This window comes from Gopherus evgoodei, chromosome 9 (genome assembly GCF_007399415.2).
Source record: "Gopherus evgoodei ecotype Sinaloan lineage chromosome 9, rGopEvg1_v1.p, whole genome shotgun sequence".
NCBI classification, from domain to species: Eukaryota; Metazoa; Chordata; order Testudines; family Testudinidae; genus Gopherus; species Gopherus evgoodei.
In genome coordinates, this window is record NC_044330.1 from 23008190 (window position 1) to 23029246 (window position 21057).

The 21057-nt window shown below is 38.4% G+C and overlaps 1 protein-coding gene across 4 annotated transcripts in view; it reads right to left on the reverse strand.

Moving 5' to 3' along the window:
- Nucleotides 1-21057, reverse strand: part of LOC115657565 (schwannomin-interacting protein 1) — a 470940-nt gene that overhangs the window by 21022 nt on the left and 428861 nt on the right. For 3 of the 4 annotated variants that reach the window (XM_030575601.1, XM_030575602.1, XM_030575604.1), the window contains one exon: nucleotides 3-121. In XM_030575601.1, the coding sequence (XP_030431461.1) occupies nucleotides 3-121 (119 nt within the window). Of the gene's footprint in view, nucleotides 1-2; nucleotides 122-10726; nucleotides 11201-21057 lie in introns of those variants that run through there. The other variant, XM_030575603.1, reaches the window with a different exon arrangement.

Consider the following 21057-nt stretch of genomic DNA (forward strand, 5'->3'; position numbering starts at 1 on the left):
ACCGAGAAGAAAGGCTTGGCTTGCCACTTCTGCTACAGCTGGTATAAATTCCTGGGCCATCATCAAAGAAACTTCCAAGTGCCAATTTCTGCCTGATAGATTCTCTCTCATTTTTCTGAGCCTAAAGTGCAGGTAGACGACAAAGTATTAACCCATCCATTATAACAACACATTTCTGTAGTATTCAAGCTGATGGCAGTACAGAGTTAGCATTTACAGTATTGTAAAATTAGATAAGCATAGTTAGAAACCCACCACCACATTGAGGATGTTTCAGAGGCTTTGTTTTAAATTAATCATCTCCTTTCAGTTACCACTGATGTACATACACTATTTATCTCAGCCTTGTTCACCTCAAACTTATCTAACCCACTCAGCCTCAATGCTTTAAAGAGCAGCTTTTTCATTCTTCCCTTGCATTGACTGTCGCTCAAGTACCCAGTCTCCAGAGGAGATGATGATAAATGGGAATGAAATGGTGGTTCTAGAAAAAAGGTACTGAAGGAAACCAATGCCTAAGAACGCATTGTAAACCTAGATAACTGCTGTGTTTACACTGTAACTTGGATTATGGACTCATAACATAATAAGAAAAATTTTCTAAAACATTCGTAAAAAATACTTTCATACTGAGCTAACACCACAAAAATATCTGTTCAAAAGGGAGCTGCAGCTATTAGAGAAAAAAACAGAGTGAAATCATTGGCTCATACATAAGAGTATAAACATTTATTAAATTTCTTAACAATGTAAATGACGAAGACAGTTTCATAAAATGTGCGTTTTTGGATTTATATTTTTAATATTATTATTATTAATAATAATATATAGTGGTTGTGCCGAAAATACAGGCAATATGAAAAGACACCTTTTTTCTGTCTGAGAGCGCTTACATTCTTACCTTTTTATATATGAACTGACACAAAATAATTGCTGAAGCACAGTAGAACAAACATCTGGAAAGTAACCAGTCTGATCTGAACTGAATCACCACAATCAAATTTATGTTACTTTTTCTATATATATTTTCTTATGTGATTGTTTCTTCTCTAAGCAATTTATTCAAAATATATTTATAATGGCTACCACTGAATTACTCTTTATGGTTTTCTTTATATTTTACATTTAAAAAATTTAAGCTACAAAGTGCTTTAAAAATCACCAGTCAATGGCTGTAGACTTGGTTTTATATTTGGACTGAACCGATCAATATGCAGTAAATGAAAACTTTATTTATGTTTAGTATGAATATAATACTGTACCAGAGGACCATAAATAATTGTGTGTCAACACTGACAGCAGAAACATGTAGGACAGCAAAGGACTAATGGAAAGAACATGTTCAGCCTGTCAACTGCGCTAAGACAATGTTCAGTACATGCCGTAAAATATGTAATAGACAAAGCAAAAGTATACTGTGCAAGTCTGGGTTTACTTCTGATGTCTTCATATAAATGCACTTGAATTGTTTTACTTGTTTAATGTAATTAAAGATAAAGTACCTTTCTGATTCTACGTGGTAATATAAAATTACACGCCTTTTTTTTTAAGCCCAAAAGAGTCAGATCATCATGATTTAGTTACAACCTCAATCCTGGATACCGATTTTACACTATTATATCATCCATTATATCGTCAGACTCTTGTAGAATTTGGTCTTCATTTGAAACCTGAACTCTTTTCTCTTATCACAATCTGACAAGGATGGCCAACTTTCTAGTGTGAAAACCGGACAATGAGCGCCCGGAACCTCTCCCGCCTCCTGCTCCACCTCTTTCCATCGAGGCTTTGCCCCCTGCTCCTCCCCCGCAACCATCGCTCACTGCTCTCTCCACCTCCCTCCACCTGCCAGCTGATCAGGGCTGTGGGGTGGGGGGGTAACTGGGGCAGGACAGGAGAGGGGGAGCTGCACTCCAGGGGTCGGGTGGGTAACTGAGGTAGGATGGGGGAGGGGGAGCCACACTCCAGAGGGAGAGGGAGCTGCAGTTTGGGGTGGAGGGTGAGTGGGGCGGGGGTGGGGAGGGGGAGCCGCACTCGGGGCGGGGAGCCACCGGTTCCCCTCTCCACTGGAACTGTTCCTGAGTGCTCCTCCAGACTCCAGCAGCAACTGCTGTTCTTCCCACCCACCACCCACTGTGGCAGAGGCCAGTTCCTGCAAGTAACCAGACTCTTAGTGCTAACTGGACTCTGCCACGTTCCCTTTTTTACTTGACTTTCTAATCGAAAACTGGACATTTGGCAACCCTAAATATCATCCCCAAAAATTACAGGCAGGCCTGGTAGCAAAACCTATAATTAAAGTTGTCTAGCATTTTCAATTGTAAGCCCCAATTTTCAGATGTTTATAACTTAGCCAGACTGTTATAGCTAAAATTTTCCATGTATGCTTCCTTCCTCAGACTGATCTTAATATGTTTGTTTATTTTAGTTTCAGCAAAAAATGGCTTAGTCATTTCAAAGAATAAGTTTAGGCAAAAATAGGTAGTTTTGCCAATACTACCTTTTCTTCCCGACTGTTTCCTATTCGTTATTTTATTACCTCTCCCTGGAAACATCTGAAAAGCAAAATACTTCTGATAGCTATTGATGCATGGGCAACTTCACACACAACTCTTCCCTCATTATTATACAAATATACGCTCTAGGACTATATCCTTTTGCAGCCTCCGGCAATTACTAGTAGGCCATATCCTGCCATTGATTTTTATGCCAAACCTTCATGGACTTCAGAGACAGTCATGTGATAAAGAAAGGCTCAAAATAGCCTATGGTACTTTTTCCAACATAAAACTCTGCTTTGGGTTTCTAATTGTAGCAGCATACCACCATTGCCAACTTTGCAGAACAGCATTGGGGAAGAGAATGAGAGGAAAGACTTGAAGATGGCTATCCAAAGTAACTTCAACAAGTGAACAAAATATACATTTTGGAGGACAAGGAATGTATTTTTAAATCTCAATATTATTTTATTATATTTTACTTCATGCAATGAAATGCTATGCTAGACTGTGCAAATACTACCAGTTAACTGTCTCTCTAGTGATCAATTCATAATACATTTCGTTACAGCAGCTAAAAAGGTAGAAAAGAAAGTCTGCTTCACACAGCACAGGCCAGATAAAGCAAAGAGGTTCTTTAGATTCTAATTCCTTGATTGTTTGTCTTATAGTTTGTAGCTGACGCCACAGTGTCTGTTCTGAAGCAATTATATTAATCCCTCAGCTTCAGTGAAACCTTCTGTCTAGTGAATTCTGATAGCATCATCATTAGTAGCCCTCATTAATGAATAAAACTAGATTTTGATGCTGTGTACTATTCTCTAAAATTTACTGTAATGTATAGTCTTTCATTCATCCAGTATATAGCTTTTCTACGCAAACATTATGAAGTAACATACTGCAGCACAAAACAAAAATCAATAGCTTTAAAAGCACATTTACTGAACTTAATAAGATGGAATATTAGTTTTCAGTACACTGAAAGTGCTGATACCGTAAAGTAAGCCCCCATCAAACGATTCCTTGATTAGATTTTTCATGCAATCTATTACATGTTGAAGATGCTTGCACCCTTAATCTCTCTCAGCATTTTTTAAACTAGAAAAATGTCAGTTTGAAGAGCAAATCAAGATGTGAAGAAGGCACTCACTAAAGAAACAATGTACTATATCTTATGGTACTAAAAATTCTAAATATAAAGTTAGAACAAATCCACGCCAATCCCTGCCACTTCCAGTTCTCTTATCCGATTCATTTTTATGATGAATCACTATTTTTAACTCTCCACAGAATGCTCTAATAGGATCTTTGGACCCCAGGCTATGCCTCAGTACTAGAAGTTAGGAACTCCTGAATTCTAGTGAATATGTTTTCATCTCTCTATCTACTTATCTCTCTCACAAGGTTGCTCTGAAGATTAATTAAGATCTTTGAATATAAAAAGTATAGATAAGTGTTAGTTGAAAGATACTTTGAAATTTGAAAAAAAAAATGAAGTAAACCATGCCATGCCATATTATGACAGCATTTTGCCCCCTCAATCTCACTAACCTGGATTGTTTGTCCTGAACACACAGAAAGGCAGAAAAGATGTGAGGGAGGTGATATAATTCTGTTGCAACTTTAGTAACTTTAACTCATTTGGGAACTATCTGGGTAGTAACTTGTACAGTGCAGGTCAGGATTCCTTTATTAATCATTTCCACAAGTTGGAGGGCTGCCATCAGTCCTGCACCATCACCACCTCCCCCACCCAGCCCCCTGCTCATTGCTGGGACCCCCAGCCTTCCCCTCGTATGAGGGTTGAGGGACTAGGGAAAGGGGGTTCTCTCTTCACTGCACCAGTCATTAGGAACCCCAGTATCATTCTCCAGCTTTTTTAGGGGATATCTTCCACTAACTCCACTTTCAATTCTGGAGTATTAGGGAACCCACACATCCTCAGGAATGAGAACCTGCACTGGACATCTTTTGCTTTTGTAGTCTGATATAATTGATTAACCCAGTGCTTTTAGTACATCATGGGCATACACAAACAGCATTAGTCAGCAATTAATCATCTTTTAACTGGCACTCTTTGCAAACAACACATTATATCCTAATTAGTCTAAATCTGCACAAACTTATATTTTGACTTTGTATTCAGATGTATTATAATACTTAGTGACAGTATCATGTCCTACAGATGCGTAAGGATTTCTTGGTCAATGCTGATGAAAACAAAAATATATTAGTATCTGAAGTTTTAATATCAAATTTGCATTGTTTGCAGTAACTTATTTTAAAGCTGTAGAGCCATCACAAACTTTTTCTAAATGTATAGAGTGCTCATTTACACTAGATACACACATTCAAAGAACTCTATAATCTAAACATTAATAGAGAAATCCACTGAAGAGACTGATATACTCTGGGCAAGGCTAGCCACAAAACTGAACTCAAGCCCTTAGTCAGTTCATTCCCTCTGGGGCACCTGGCATTGGTCACTGTCAGAAGACAGGATACTGGGCTAGATGGATCTTTGGTCTATCCCAGTATGGCTGTTCTTATGTTACTAGTATGGTGAACGACAGAGTCCTCAAAACTTAGATCTCTTGTGATTCTTTAGTCATTTGGCTAGGATGCCTTTATCTTCAAAAAGGCTAGTGATCAGAGCTATAGATAAAATTTACTCAAAATCTTTCAAACAACAAAGCATACAACTGTCACAATGTTTGGTAGCTTTAATGTAATCTTCAAACGTTACTTATGACATCTGGATGTAGTAAATACCTATTTCTGTATCGTCTTTCATGGTTTTTATCCTATGATAATTTATTTTTACACTTTCATATATGTTCTTCTACAAAACCTTTCGCACTCTAACAGCACTACTGCGTGTAGTGCTTATTAGCATGAGTAAACCCACCAAAATCAAAAGAAACTGTTCATGGTAGTAGTAAGCACCATGCTCAGTAAGGTTTCGCAGGATCAGAGCCTTAGTGAGGGGGAATCAGACAGCTATAAAATGCCTAATCCTATGTACTTTCATACATCTGGCAGGTTTTATGTAGAATTGTCATTAATGCTTTCCAAAAATTGTTGAGATTCTCATATGAAAAATACAATGTAAAAGTGCAATGTTTTATTAAATACTATTATTAAATTAAATTAAATTCTGTGCCATCTAGTTCAGTGGTTTTCAGCCTTTTTTCACCAGGGACCTATGTATTCTATTTTGGCAGGGATGAAAACAAGGAGCAATGGAGAAGGAGCGCAAACTGCTGCTCCCGCTGGGTCCTAGTGACAGTAGTATTCCTCTACTCCCTTAATATGCACCTGAGGGTCATTCCCCACCAGCTGAAAAACATGTATCTACTCCAGTGCTTGCAAAAAACAACATTTTCTTCCATTTAATCTACTCTTAAGCACCTCTGCTGGAAGGAGCAGTGGCTAGGGCCGCTCAGAGGCACAATTTGCCCCAGGCCCCGCAGAGGCCCCCACGAGAATATAGTATTCTATAATACTGCAACTTTTTTTAATGGAAGGTCCCCCAAAATTGCTTTGCCCCAGGCCCCCTGAATCCTCTGGCCAGCCCTGGCAGTGGCCTTGTTATTAAGGAACTGTCTTGGGAAGGTCACAAGATGTCTGCGAATTGAACATTATGATGATTAAATATTTACATTAGAGGAGTGCCTAAATACGGCAAACAAGGATGAGAACCTCATTGTGTCGGGTGCTGTACAAATGGAGAAGAGAGACAATCCATGATTTGACTGGGTTGCATGTTGACTATGGCTTTCTAGCATTTCAAGTTTTTCTTTATCTCAAGTCTATGGCTTATTATTAATCTCATTACTGTAAATAGTTTTTTCAAATTGTATTAATAGACTACCCTCAAATATCCCTTTCCTCCAAGTCACAATTAATTTCCTTATCTTCTAACCTATTTATCACTTTTGTGGCCCTTCATTGGATTCTGATGTATCTATATTCCTTTAGAAATAAGATGCCAAAAATATAGGACTCCCTCCAAGCTGGCATAAAGTATTTTTAACATTTCCCATGTTCTACCAGTGCTAACCCTGCATTCAGACCAGAATGTCAATTGCCTTTTTTGCAGCTTCACTTCATTTTCAGTTCATGTCCCATCTTTCTCTCTCTCTCATTGCCACTGATTTTTCTGCATTATTGCTCTTTAACTAGCACCCTCATCTTTTATGCTTGTGCTGGGAGTTACTCTTCCCTGCTTTTTTAATTTTGTCCCATTTAGATCTAAAACTTTCAGATCAGTCTGTAATTTTGATCCATCCCCCACTATGATTGCAATTCTTCCCACTTTGATATCTGTACATTTGATCAATGTTTAATTTATTTTACCCACTAAGTAATTACTGAAATATTAAATAATACAATTCCCAATACTGAGCCCACATTATCCCATTTTATAAGTCTAGATAATGACCATAAAGGAATCAATTGTGCCATAAAGTTGTTATGAAACAGTTTCTAAAAAGCCTAATATACTTGAAAGATGGATTTCATGCTAAAGATGGATCACTGTACCGGGTCCACTGAATAGTCTAAGAGAGATATTAGAGAAACTTGGTTTCAGACAGGAACCAAATCAATAATCTCATTTCTCAGCTACCAAGAATTTTTAAATTATTTTCTACATAAGAAAATCACAATGAAACACTTGGAATATAAAAACATTAACACAGATAATACTGTTATCTATGGTCAAAGATAGGTCTTTCTGTTAAATCTATAGTGAGATACACAGATTTTCAACATAGCACACAGATTTTCACCATAGCACACGGTCTAAAAGGACAGCCGAACTTTTGTAAATGCATTTTAACAAAAAGTTTTACTTGTAGCTGTTACCTAGGAGAACACAAATCATACATTTCACTGATCTCATGAGTTGTTTTGTCTTCTATCCCTTCACCTAGACTTTCACTAAGCAAAACAGGTTTGAATTATTAATTCTCAAATTATAAGTGCTATAAATAAATAGTGTTATAATTCTGAACACTACCTCCTGCCCCTAGACCACCTCCTGAAGGAAAAGGAAAAGTTACATAATCTCTTCCTTCCATAACCATTGTAGGATCTAATTTTAACCATATGAATAGAACCGTTTGATTTTTATTTTTTCTTTTAAACAACAAAACCAAAAATATTTACAAGAACATGAAAAAAAAAAAAGATGTGGTATTCATCAGTATATAACAAGGTCTAGCACAGAACTCATGCATGGATCAATTCCCCAACCACTGATTATGTGTGATTAAGTTCCTAAAAACCTTACTGTAAGTTAAGTTTCAAGGCCAGTTTGGCTAAACCAGTAAGATATTTGTGGTTTAGACAAGGAAAGGAAAATGAGAATCTCTACATCTAAAACACTAATTTCAACTAAGTTTACATTAGGAGAGGTGCCAAACTTTCCTCAGTAAATTAACAACAAAAATGCCATGGAGAGGCTATTGTTATGCCCCTCTGTGATCATAGTCTACCATGCCACTTCTATATAATTACTGCTTTTGAATATATATATTAATTACAGTTTTGTTGTTTACTGACCCATACATTTACAATTTGTTTTCTTAATGGTCCCTATCTTTCCCACAAGAAAAAATAAAAATAAAAAAAATTCTCACCCCTCTTTCAACCCCACAGCAATAACTACCATTTACCACATTTGTCTCACTCATTTACCATCTGCTCTTCTTGCCTAATATTAGAACAGAGAAACATCCCTAGAGCTGTGCTGGTGATAACAGCACAAACAAGATGATTATAAAAGTTTTATGTATTATATACATAAAAATAAAAGCACATGCCCCTCTGCAGACTTATGGTACTATACAAGTAAAGAATGCTTGCATCTGTGATTTTTCATTGTGTAGTTATGGATTCCACATTTTCTTTCCAAAGCATTAAAAGGGCAAATGTTAAACACTTCACTTGGAAGTTTGAGTGTTGAGAGTTATGCTATTAACTTTGGGGCACTTGCCCTGGAAAACAAGTTACAGAAGTTAGTCAATCTGTCAAAAAATATTTTAGTGCTGGCTAAATATTCCTATATGACAATATAAAGTTGATTCCATGGGTCATGCATTCATCATGCCTGAACATCTGAACTGGCTTGAATGTTTGAGAGGATACAACTTCCTCAGTCATTAGTAGTTGCTTTATGGCACTGATCTACAGTCCTGTCAACCTCCCTACTGCAACGACCTACACTCTGTTGAAGGGTGACATGCTGTTTTCTGTTAGTTTGTAGATTCATGAGCCTGACAAGACCAATGTGGATAGGAATTATGGAAGTTTCTTGAAAGGTATTATTTATCGCATCCAGTGGAAGTGTAGGATTTAATGCTGACTGGACATATTGAGAGAGTACTATTTAGCATCTAGAAAGACTAGCCCTGTGGGGCAGTCTTTTTCCAGCAGAATTTGTACATAGACTCAATACAAAGAGGGGGTTTTGTCATGTACGGACAGGGGGTTAACAGATAAGCTTTTATGGTTTTTATCTTTTTTCACAATATACCAGATATTTGAAATATTATTACATTTGTTGATTCAACACAAACGTGGCAAGAATGTATAAGTTGCGCATGTACCAAGAGAAACTCCAGTGAATCACTTGGGTTTATACGAGTGTAACTGAAAGCAGAATTTGATCCACTGAATCTGCATTCAAGGACTAAGTAAGGTGAACAATATAAATGCTGTCATACCTCTGGCAATGTACAGGATTAAGACAGTTGTGTACATGTTGCCAACAGTTTATTACTTCTCATTTGCTTTGGTTACACCTGCTTTCTGTTCCTGGATTAACTCCACATTTTCTTTCTTTGCTTTAGTTTGCTTGTAACAGGTTTGGGATTAACAAGAAAAGACAAGACTTAAAAATCTTCCCTGTACAAGAACTTTACTGTAGGGGCTATTAACATGTCATTAATGTGGATACTTATCACCTCAGACTTTTTCCCTTTTTGGCAATTATACAACACAGAAAACACAAGCCATGGCAGGCCAATAAACAGCAGTACACAAGTCAGCTCTTGGGATTTACTTACTGTATTTCCAAAGAAGTGAACAAAGTTCATACTTTACTACTTACATAACCTGAGAAGTGATTATTACAATGCAGCCCATTGAATATATTTTACACACTAAGATTTCATCTGAAATAATGAGTAAAAGTATATACAAAACTTATTCAAATGTATATTTAGAATTAATATGTAGCAGTAATTATACAACTCTGCAAACACTACCTCACCTAGGTGAAACTTTATTCAAGGACACTGCCAACCTAGAAGTGTTTAAGGTAAAAATATTTTATTCTATTAATATTTAATTGGATTAAAAACCCAGCGGGGTTATGGCAATTTTTTAATTTAGTATTAGAAGCAATTGACTAAATGTTGGAAGGTGCTGAGGTTAGATACAATGGGTTGGATGCTGCCAGGTGCTGTAGTCAGTGAGAGCTGAGGATGGTGGGTCTGTTATGGCATGATACTTCTACATACTGTGAAACAGTTTAGAACAGCATTCGTTTCCTTGGGAGGAGGCGGGGGCTGGAGGAGGAATGGAGGGGGAAGAGAAGTTGCATAATATCCTGGCTCTGTAGGGAGAAACATATACTTGAAGTTAATGTCAAGACTTCAACCATGCAACTGAAGCTATTTTTGCCTTAAGTCTGTCATTACCAGATGTAGACAATTACTATATTTAAAGTTCCAAAACTGTATATGACATACTTTATTTTTAAAGGGACAAAGGCTGTTACAATATTTATGAAAATCCTGTACCCATAGAATACTTGTTTTTGTATCTTTCACTTCAAGATGTATTTACAGTGAAGTACAAATAAAATGAAAATTTAGAGTCAAAATTTTTCATTTCTTAAGCTGCACTGTAATTTGTATTAAAAACTAGAAGGGCACAATATTTAAATTACAGTTTTGACAACTAAATGTAGAATGTAAGAAGTTTTACAGAACATTGTAACAACCACATTTTAATGAAAATTACTTGTGTGTTGAATACAACGTTTCACTATTTTAGCAAATAAAGATAGAACTAATCATGAAGAAACATTTATATATCTGGATGAACTGTAGCATAGGGTGCTGTGAATGGTACTGGCAACTTTTCAGATTTGAACTGTTTCTCTTTTGCAAAAACAGAGAAATTGTTAGAAGACAAGAGTCCTTTTTGTCTCTTACCTTTTTATAATTCCCCTCCATCTCCAACGTGGATACTTTATTGTTGATGTCATCCATTCCATCACTGTCCAAATTCATTCTTTAACTCTCAAACCCCCTCACTGCAGATTAAATACTCCTTGCTATTATCACTATTCATTGTATCCATAATTTATTAGTCCATACTCCAAGATCTGTTTGGATTTCTCATTTTTAAACTGAAATATCAGATAACTGAAATTCTGTCAGTGTCCTTGCCCTTTTCCATTCAGAGAGACTGTCTAGTACTTATATCTTTGTCTCATTCTCTCTAGCGCGAGGACAGCTGCCATTCCGTGCAGTTAAAATGTGACTTCTTGCTGACACTTTGGCCTGTCAAGGGTATGGTCTTCTCACAATCTGCTATCACCTTCCCCTGAATAATTCTGCTAGAATCCTCTTCAAAGCGTGTTTCTTTTCCCTAATAAAGTAAAAGGCTGTCTTTGAGCCTTAGCCAGCTGATTACACTGAGTTCACTGCTTAGCAGTGTGTGTTGTAGCTACAAGAGGAAAGCAGCAGTCTTCATCCAGCCACTGGTAGTGCAGGATAAAAATAGATGGAAACTTGCCTAGCAGACTACACCCGGGCAGAGAAAACCTGGTATCTTATGACAAAATTAAAACAGTGTGGTTCAAAGTCAAGGCTACAGGAGGCAAAACTGGACTCACTTCTGGGACTTTCACGTACAATCTCTCTGTACAATACACAATACTTTCTGTACAGATTGGTTGTTCTGTTTCAATATCCACAACTTTAGTCTATTAGGCGAAGCAAAAAAAGAACTCCATAATTTGTTTGGAAATTCACCCAGTGCCTTTCCAATTTCGGGAGCCCTTCATCCTCTTTATTGCCTTTCTTGCCTTCAAACATTGCATGGTTTGCTTACTTGCTTAAGAGACAGGAATAGCAAAATCTACAACTGGAGGATTTTTTTTCCCATCCATTTCTTTCACAAAGTACATAACTAAGGATTTTCTATTTTAAGGTGATTCCTTGGCTGGAATATTTTTTTCAGACATAATAAAGCTTTTAGGAGAAAAACCATAAATCCCAACCCAGTGAAGAAAAAGGAAGCATTCAAATATAAAGATTTGACTTGTTACAAGCTTCTAATACTTCCAGAGTCAGATTAAACCTCACTGGCATAGGCAGATACAAATACAAGGAACACTGTGGAACCTTCCTCCCCAGCCAACCACCACAAGTAAGTTCCTTACTGATCCCCACTCTCCGTATCAGGATTCCTTTTGGATTTCATAAAGCCTTCTACTCACTCCAGACTTGTGAGCATAGTAATTAGTTTGGTAACAGTATTTAAGAAGTCATGGATTCCATGTCTCTCCATCTTTTTCCAAAGCCCAGTGTCTTTCCCTTTTTAATCCTTGCTCATGGTATGGCTACACTTGAAGTGCGAGTGTGGTCGCAGCGCCAGCGCTGGGAGACAGCTCTCCCAGCGCTGCACGTACTCCACATCCTGATGGGGTTTAGCTTGCAGCGCTGGGAGCTATGCTTCAGCGCTGCGGCACAGTTTACACTGGCGCTTTACAGCGCTGTATCTTGCAGCGCTCAGGGGGGTGTTTTTTTCACACTCCTGAGCAAGAAAGTTGCAGCGCTGTAAAGCGCCAGTGTGGCCAAGGCCTAAGATTGAATATGTTATTTCTGTGGAGGAAGACACTGTTGTAAGTCATTCAGGAGTATTAATTCTGCTGCATGTCAATTGTAAGTGGAGGAAGGAAGAAGGAAAGGGGGAATGAGTGAATGTACGAAGATCCTCCCACTGTATGGAGGATTTAAAGATCCTGTTGAACATGGGACACTGGTCGCCAGTGCTTGTGGTGCTCTCTCTCCCCGCTTTACAGGGAGCCTGGATATTATAGCACGACATCCACCTTGCAAGGGGAGGGTTACATTTTCCATACTGCATAGTTACAGAAACATTCACACTCTGCTCCTCCAAGGGGATCTCTTTGAGAAGAGGTTGGAGCCTGGTCTCTCTGATTCAGGGACAATGAGATCGTGGAGGGAGGGAGAGAGAGTGAGCAAATTCCTCTCCTTCCCTCCTAAGTGCATAAGAATGGCCAATGGTCCATCTAGCCCAATATATCCCCAAACACTGCATAAGTAGTTGACGAAGGAGCCTCTTTCTTAGGTTCTTCTCAGCACCCATGTATGGCTTCAAGATACATCAACCCTCAGTCTTCATTTTCTCAGAGAGAAGTGAAGGTTATTTACAGTTTCTGCTGCAGGAACAGCCAACCCAGCCAAGAATGGTAGAAACACACTAGGAATAAAGATTTCACTTGTGCCTGCCCTGTTTGTGGGACACAGAAAAGAACATGCCAGAAACAGGTAACTGAGTTAGGCACTCTGGCTGTGGCTGATGGGAGACAGGCTGTGATTACGTTCTGTTTGTTTACACTTCAAAGGCAATGCTCCCAAGGAAAGGGGCTAGAAAAAAATTTTTTTTTTTTTTTTAAATGGAAGTGTAGATCTCCACCAGTCATTTGGTGCTCTTTTACAGCCTGCCAAAGCCCAATGGTTGATGATGACATTCTTAATTTGCCAGTAGATTCTTAATATGCCTTTCCCCCAAGGGAAAAAAAGCAGAAGTCTTGCACATTAGTGCTGATATTTTCAAAGGGAGTTTGCCACCCATTGATCTTCAACACTCTTGAAAATCCCAGACTAGATTTTACCAAAATCTTTCAAATAAAACACATCTGAGGTTTTTAAAAGTTTTTTTGGGCTATGAGAAATAAAACAAACATACATAAAATTACACTAAGCAACCTCCCCAGTACACATACACTAGAACAGTGGTTTTCAAACTTTTTTCTGGCGACCCAGCTGAAGAAAATTGTAGATGCCCGTGACCCAACAGAGCTGGGGCTGAGGAGCTTGGGGTGTGAGAGGGGCTCAGGGCTGGGGCTGAGGGCTGGGGTACAGGGGTAAGGGCTGCGGGGTGGGGCTGGGAATGAGGGAATCAGGATGTGGGAGGGGGCTCTGGGCTGGGGTAGGAGGTTGAGGTGCGAGAGGGGATCGGGGCTCTGGGCTGGGGGTGCAGGCTCTAGGGTGGGGCAGGGGATTGGGACACAGGCTTACCTTGGGCAGCTCCTGATCAGTGGTGCAGCAGGCGTGCTAAGGCAGGCTTTCTGGCACCAGGCACTGCGTTGTGCCCCCGGAAGCGGCCAGCAGCAGGTCCAGCTCCTGCGCAGAGACGGACAAATGGCTCCCGCCCGCAGGCACCCCTTTCCCCAGGTCCAATTGGCCCATTGTTGGCCAATGGGAGTGCGGAGCCGGTGCTCGGGCAGCATGCAGAGCCCTGTGGCCTCCCCCATTACCCCTCCCCCCTTGCCTAGGAGCTGGACCTGCTGTTGGCCACTTCTAGGGCGCAGCACAGCGTCAGAACAGGTAGGGACTAGCCTGCTTTAGCTGGGCTGCACCGACGACAGGACATTTAATGGCCCGGTTGGTGGTGCTGACCAGAGCCACCATGACTCAATGCCTTACATTCCACGACCCGGTACTGGGTCACGACCCGCAGTTTGAAAACCACTGCACTAGAAGAATTTTCAGAACATCTCTCCCTGCCCCCAACAAATCTCATAAATTGCTGATTACGATCAATTTTGGACAAAAATTGTCTTCTGGCCACAGAGCAGTTATGCAAAAGTTGAAGTGGGAATGAGTTTAAGGTGGTGTATTTTAGAGTTTGGAATTTAGAGGGGAGGCAAGTTTGGTGTTATAGAAAGCAAACTTCAGCCCCTATTATGCAAAGGCTTACATTTCTTTATAATGTAAGAAACTGGGTTTTGTTCTAATTATAGCAGCAAATTTTAAGGTCAGAAAAAGGAAATAATTTGCCTTGTTGCTTCCCTCCTACATGGCAGGGACAAGCCTTTTATAGCTAGAAATCTGTGTTCAAATTCTGGGTCTTTTCACAAGTGAAAGTTAGTATGGTAGTTCCTTAACTAGATCCTGGTAGAAATATTCAGACTGCAGAAACCCACTATGCACACTAGCAAGTCTTTCCAACTTGTTTTAGTCACAGCTTTGCCGGTCATGAGGGAGATGAAGCACCTGAATCTAATGCTTGTACAGCATTGTCACTTTGGTTGGCTTTAGTTTAATGCTATTAGTCCATTGCTTTCATGGCTGTCACTAAATTTCACCTACTAAGACTCCGCTCCAGGAAAGCACATGAGTCAATGTGACTCTTCATGTACTAAAAGTTAAGCATGTGTTTAAGTGCTTCATTGGATCAGGACCTAGATTTCTAAAGGATAAACACAGGTAGGATGGGATTTGTGTTGCCAGGCTACAATTTTCATATCTGTGCAGCAACAGTGATCTTCAAAGGATATCACATAGTAGTAAAAGGGCTGGTATCTAGTACAATCCGACTAAACTCTATATCAGATTATTTGTTTTAACAGTCCTAAATTGCTATTTAAGTCTCTCATGAAATACCCACATTATACTGACATGTTTACTCAAAATGCATTTTGCCAGTTAGCTTACTAGTTTTAATGATGTACAAATGATGCATAGTAATATTCTAAAACATTCTACTCAGAAGTTTAAAGAAAAAAGCATTAATAAATAGGGCTGGCTAAAACCAATTATTTTTCTAGTTGGCTGCTTTGTAATTACTATAGTTTTTCTGCACAAGGGAGTTTGACTTATGAGCTTGTTTTTATTATTTTTGATTCCTAGCCACAGCTGACTCAATGTGTCATTTTCCAGTGTTACTAAAATTAACTTCCCTTTTCCTGCAGTAGGGCTCCTGATTTTTATTTCTGATAACATCATTTGATTTCTCAATGTCTCCTTTCCAAATACATTTAGAGACAGTTAAAAGTTATTGGCTAAAGGGAAGAAAAGTCCTTCCCTGTACTACTGGATAGCTTTAATAAGCAGTTTTTCAAAAAAGTACGACTTCCCTGGATAAATCCTATGAACTCTCCTTCAAAATTACTACAAAACACATTCATACTATGTAATTCACTTAATCTTACAATGTTCAAAAATGTATTTAATGTATATACTAAATGGGACCTGTATGGGGTTTGGGCAGAAAAGTGGGGATAAGGTTGGTCAGCAGGTACACAGAGCTTTTTATTTTATTCAGGGACATGAAAATTAAACCACACCAAGTAAGTCTGACTTCACTGAAGGTAAAGATCACATTTTATTCCTTTTTAGTGTACATAAAGTTTGCAGCTGACCTAGTAAGGATATCAAATGCTATCAAACACACATTCAGAATCTTCAAATTTGGGTATGGAACACATGGATTAGAATCATTGCACTATACTTTCAGAATCCTCAATTTATATTAAGTAGTTATGCATTCTGGGATTTAAATATTGTACACTATATGGCAAATTCATTTTCAGAAATAAAGCATGGAATGCTTTAAAGAGATTGATTTTTATGCAAGAAATGTTCTAGGTTAACTTGCCTGGACAATATATGATCATTATTAGACAACATAAGGATTCTTGACATTATACTTTTTTAATTTATGGAGCAAATAATTGTATTTTTCAGTTAAAAACATTCTAATCGAAGAAACAAGGCAAGTTTTCTCATAAACCTTCACGGTTCTTGTATACGGTAAATACTGTGTTTATACGCAGATACAGAGTAAATGATGATTAAATCAAATAGTGTTTCTCCTCTATAATTTCAATATAAATTAATCAACAACATGAAGAGCTGGCGTTTATTCTGTTGTTTTACACTTGCTTCAACAGCCCACTGTTAATGCAGTGATAAAATACTGCGTCTGCCTATTAAAACTGATATTTAAAAATGCCGTCAAAGTATTTCCCCATGGGATTAATACATTTCATGCAAAGGAGAAGGTACTGTTGAAGCAGTTAATCACTATAGATTGACCTTTTGTCCCTGGATAAAGAGCATATTCTTTTTACTCTTCCTGTCAGAGCAACACTGTAATAAATCAGAATGAATAAGAAAAAAAATAAAAAACCAACCAACCCCCCCAAAAAACTGAACACAAAAACACACACTCACCCACTTCAGAGTATGAAAAAAACATCTAAACTGTTAAAATTAAACAAACTGCACGAAGAGTTTATGCATCATTTTAATTTAATCCAAGAGAAAGGATAGTTTTGTAGTTAAAGCCCTGGACTAGAACTTTGGAGATCTAGGTTCAGTTCCCCACATCTGTCCCTGCACAGTCACTGACTCTCTGCCCTCATTTCCCCACCTGTACAATGGGAATAAAATGCTCTGTTTTATCTATTTAGATTATAAGATGTTTAGGGCAGGGGCTCTCTCTTATTATATGTATGTATGGTGTCTAGTACATGGGGCCATGCGCCCAATGGGGACCTCTATGTACTATCACTGTATAAATAATATATGCAATTAATGTTTGTGATGATATTTTACTTCAGCACCACTAAAGTAAAAGTCAAGCTTTTGGGCTTTGTAATTATGTTTAGGAAAAATGAAATGAAATCACACACACCACTGCAGTATCCAACTCAGAATAGTTTGCTTCTTTCATTAGACCAGGGGTCCCCGCCATGGTGCCCGCCGGGGTGTCTAAGCATGCCCACGTACTGGCCGGCAGACAAACATCAGCTGAAATGCTGCCGAAAATTGGCGGATTTTTGGCAGCAACGCCTATTGACATTGCCGCTTGTCAGCGGCATTTTGGCGGATGCTCGTCCGCCGCCACGGTCCTCGATGGCTCGTCATCTGGCACCCATCAGACAGAAAAGGTTGGGGACCACTGCATTAGACAAAAAGGGGACAAGTTCTATTTAGAATACATTCACACAAAATCTTTCACCTAAATGGCTTCCTTGCCCTTCACTTGAACTTTTTCTGGCTAATTACTCTGTTATCCAAGTACCGTTGGAGAAATGTCTTTGCTGAGATTCTCTATGGACTAACTTTGTAATGAGACCATCTGACAGAAAAAAAAAGTCATATCAGTTGATTTAGCTTATTAGTCTAGCACAGGGGTCGGCAACCTTTCAGTAGTGCTGTGCCGAGTCTTCATTTATTCACTCTAATTTAAGGTTTCGCGTGCCAGTAATACATTTTAACCTTTTCAGAAGGGCTCTTCCTATAAGTCTATAATATGTAACTAAACTATTGTTGTATGTAAAGTAAATAAGGTTTCAAAATGTTTAAGAAGCTTCATTTAAATTAAATTAAAATGCAGAGACCCCCGGACTGGTGGCCAGGACCCAGGCAGTGAGAGTGCGACAGAAAATCAGCTCGGCCTGCAGGCCATAGGTAGCCTACCCCTGGTCTAGAAGCTGATAATTCTGGTTTTAACTCAAATCAAATCACAACCTTAAATGAAAATTCTTTGTTCAATGAACATCTTTGAAATGAGAGAGAAGAAATGAATTCAGAATACAGTACTATGCTGGACAATAGCTTTCTGATAAAGCAGGGCCTCTTTGTACAATCTAACTACCATTTTTAGGGTCACATTGCAGCCACCAGCAATTGTCATTCTTCTCAGTAGCTTCTCAAGTACTGAAAGGACTAGGGTCACTGTACAAAGGCATTATACCTCCACTTCTGTTAGAGGGCATGCCACGACTAATACTTAAATGATTGCCTTGAAAACTAAACTATAAAACAAATGTATTTCTGGGTTGTCACAACATTGCAGAGCTGACTGGGCATTTCTGTAGACAGCTACTTTCTTCCCATTTGTAGTTTTTGGCAATAAAGCCAATTGGAGAGGATTACACAGCTGCTATACGTGCTGTATCCATTCAGATACACAGTTCAGTCCCTAGGCCAGCCACTCTGGCACCCTTTATGTGCTTTAAATATACACACAAACAAAATGTATTGCAGTCAGTTTAACGACACATACCAAGCTACATTATAAGGTACACTTAGCTTTTGTATTATTAGGTAAGGGTTACTTTTGTGAGAGAGAAGTCCATGTAAAATTTCGTCAGCTATGAAACTGGAATGATAGTTATAGTTACAAAAACTGTTTCTCCTTTCAGTGAATTTAAATGGTAGCATTAGGAGAGAGACAGTTTGAAGTCTGAGGTTGTATTTGGGGCATCCTAACATAGAAACTGGAACACATACTTAGTGCAGCTCTACTTTATTATTATTAGTAGTAGTATCACAGCAGCAACTTAGAGGTCCCAATCAAGATAGGGGCTTCATTGTGTGGGGGCAGTATAGACACAAAGGGAGATAGAGTCTCTGCCTAAAAGAGTTTATAATTTAAATAGATGAGACCAAGGGAGGAAGAGTTAGCAGAGGCATAAAGACGGGAAGTTACTGCCCCAAGGTCACAAACAAGGTCAATGGCTGAGTCAGGAATAGAACACCAAGGTCTTCTAACTCTCTGTTCAGCGCTCTATGCAATAGGCCATGCTGCCTTCCTGTGGCTCAAACTGCTACAGTTAAGAATGCAATGTAACAACCCCCTCCCCATCCTTCAGATTCAAGGATCAAAATTAGCTACCCCCTTGAAGATATAAACTACATATCAATTTGAAGTATACCATCTTTTTGTGCATGCAAAGTCTGGGGGGAAAACGCATTTCAATTTTCAGGTTTTATAAAAGCAAGAAAACAGGACAGATGAACTCTGACTCAGTTTTAAAATTAAAAAAAAACTTAATTTTTCACACTGACAGTAAGGCAAGAAACAGTAAGTTCCTTCTGCTGTTTTTTTTTTAAAGGTTACTAAAAATGGGCAATACGATTATAACTGAAATTTTTATGAGTACTTTAAACATTCAGATTTAATTATGCACAGATAACACTTATCTGAGTCAATGAAATAAACAAAACTATGAACTATACATTTTCTAAGGTTTGCCATAAAGAGAATGGATCCAATCTTTTCCAAATAGTGCACTTCAGCAGATTATCTAGTTGACTGATCATGGTAACCCAACTAGAGTACCTCTTGCAATAATCTCAAAAGTGGTTGCTAGTTTATTATTTATTAGTAGAATTTACAACATTTTTCATATATGGTTAGGTTATAAACAAGTTTGGAAGGATTACATTTCTATCAGCAAATGTCAATAAACATTGATTTCACTGTGCACACAAACGTATGAAAATATATTTTCATCAATAATAATCAAAGTGAACAGATAGGCAATGTAAGAAAAATGCTGCTTGAGAACTTCTGAGAGTTTGATTTAAGGAAATGTACTTTGTATATTTTAATATGTGATGTTGAAAATTTGCATTTTAAATGGTTATAAAGCTTTATCTTTTTGAATCTCAGCTATCATTAAATGATTATCTGACCTTCCCAATAATTTCCTGCAACTGTAAAAATTTAAATTGATAAAAACAGAAAAAAATGCTTAAAAATAGTCAATGTTATCCATCATAATTATAAAAAATAAAATTCTGCCAAGCCTAGAGAAATGTCATATCAATGGACAGTTATTTAAGGAACACTTGTTTTATTATGAAGGTCTGAATGGGTTACTTTAGAAAAACACTTTTAAAGTCAGTCCTAATTATGAAAGTACTGCTCTGAAGGCTGGCCATCATCCGTCTTCCCATTTATACAGACATGTCTGAAATGTTTCACAGAATGAGCAGAAAGCACTTCCAGGTAGCAAAAGGGAGCTTTTTTCACAGCTCCAAAGAGAAAAAAAGAGAGCAAGCCTCATCCTTGCATTCTAACCTGTCTGTTAAAGAGCTCCCGTGACCCCATCTCCATGGCAGCAGGCTCCTTTAGTTTACTTAATAGTAGCAGTTTTTCCATTGGTGATCAGTGTGCCCTGGAGCTATTGATCTATTGAGCTCCAACTCCCTTGTTACAAAACGGTTTGTAGCATTTACAAAATGCAGAAATCTGCTGAAGAAAGGAATGATTTTGGAAGATAGGATGGGTGCCATGTCTTCTGCCCCAATACAGGAGAAGTAGACTGCAGTGTTGTCAACTCTTGTGATTTTATCTTGAGTTTCATGGTATTTAGTGTTTTTCCTGCGTCTCTCAGCTTTCATTTCTAGTATTTATGATTGCTGAGAAATCTTCAAAATGTGAATCCTGTTTTATTTGCTCAAAAAACAGAAAGCAAATAAAAGGACCCCAAATTAGTTATGTTTAAAAATGTAATAATTTATAAGTCAAATTTCACGATTTTTTTTGAGACCCTAATGATTTTTCAGTAGTTGGTATTAGCATTACTGAGGCCATGTGTACACCCCAGACCAGGCCTGCACAACTCGTAAAGTGGCGCGGGCCACATTACTCCAAAGAAAACAGCTGAGGGCCGAAACCCTCCCCCATCGGCCCAGCAGAAACACTC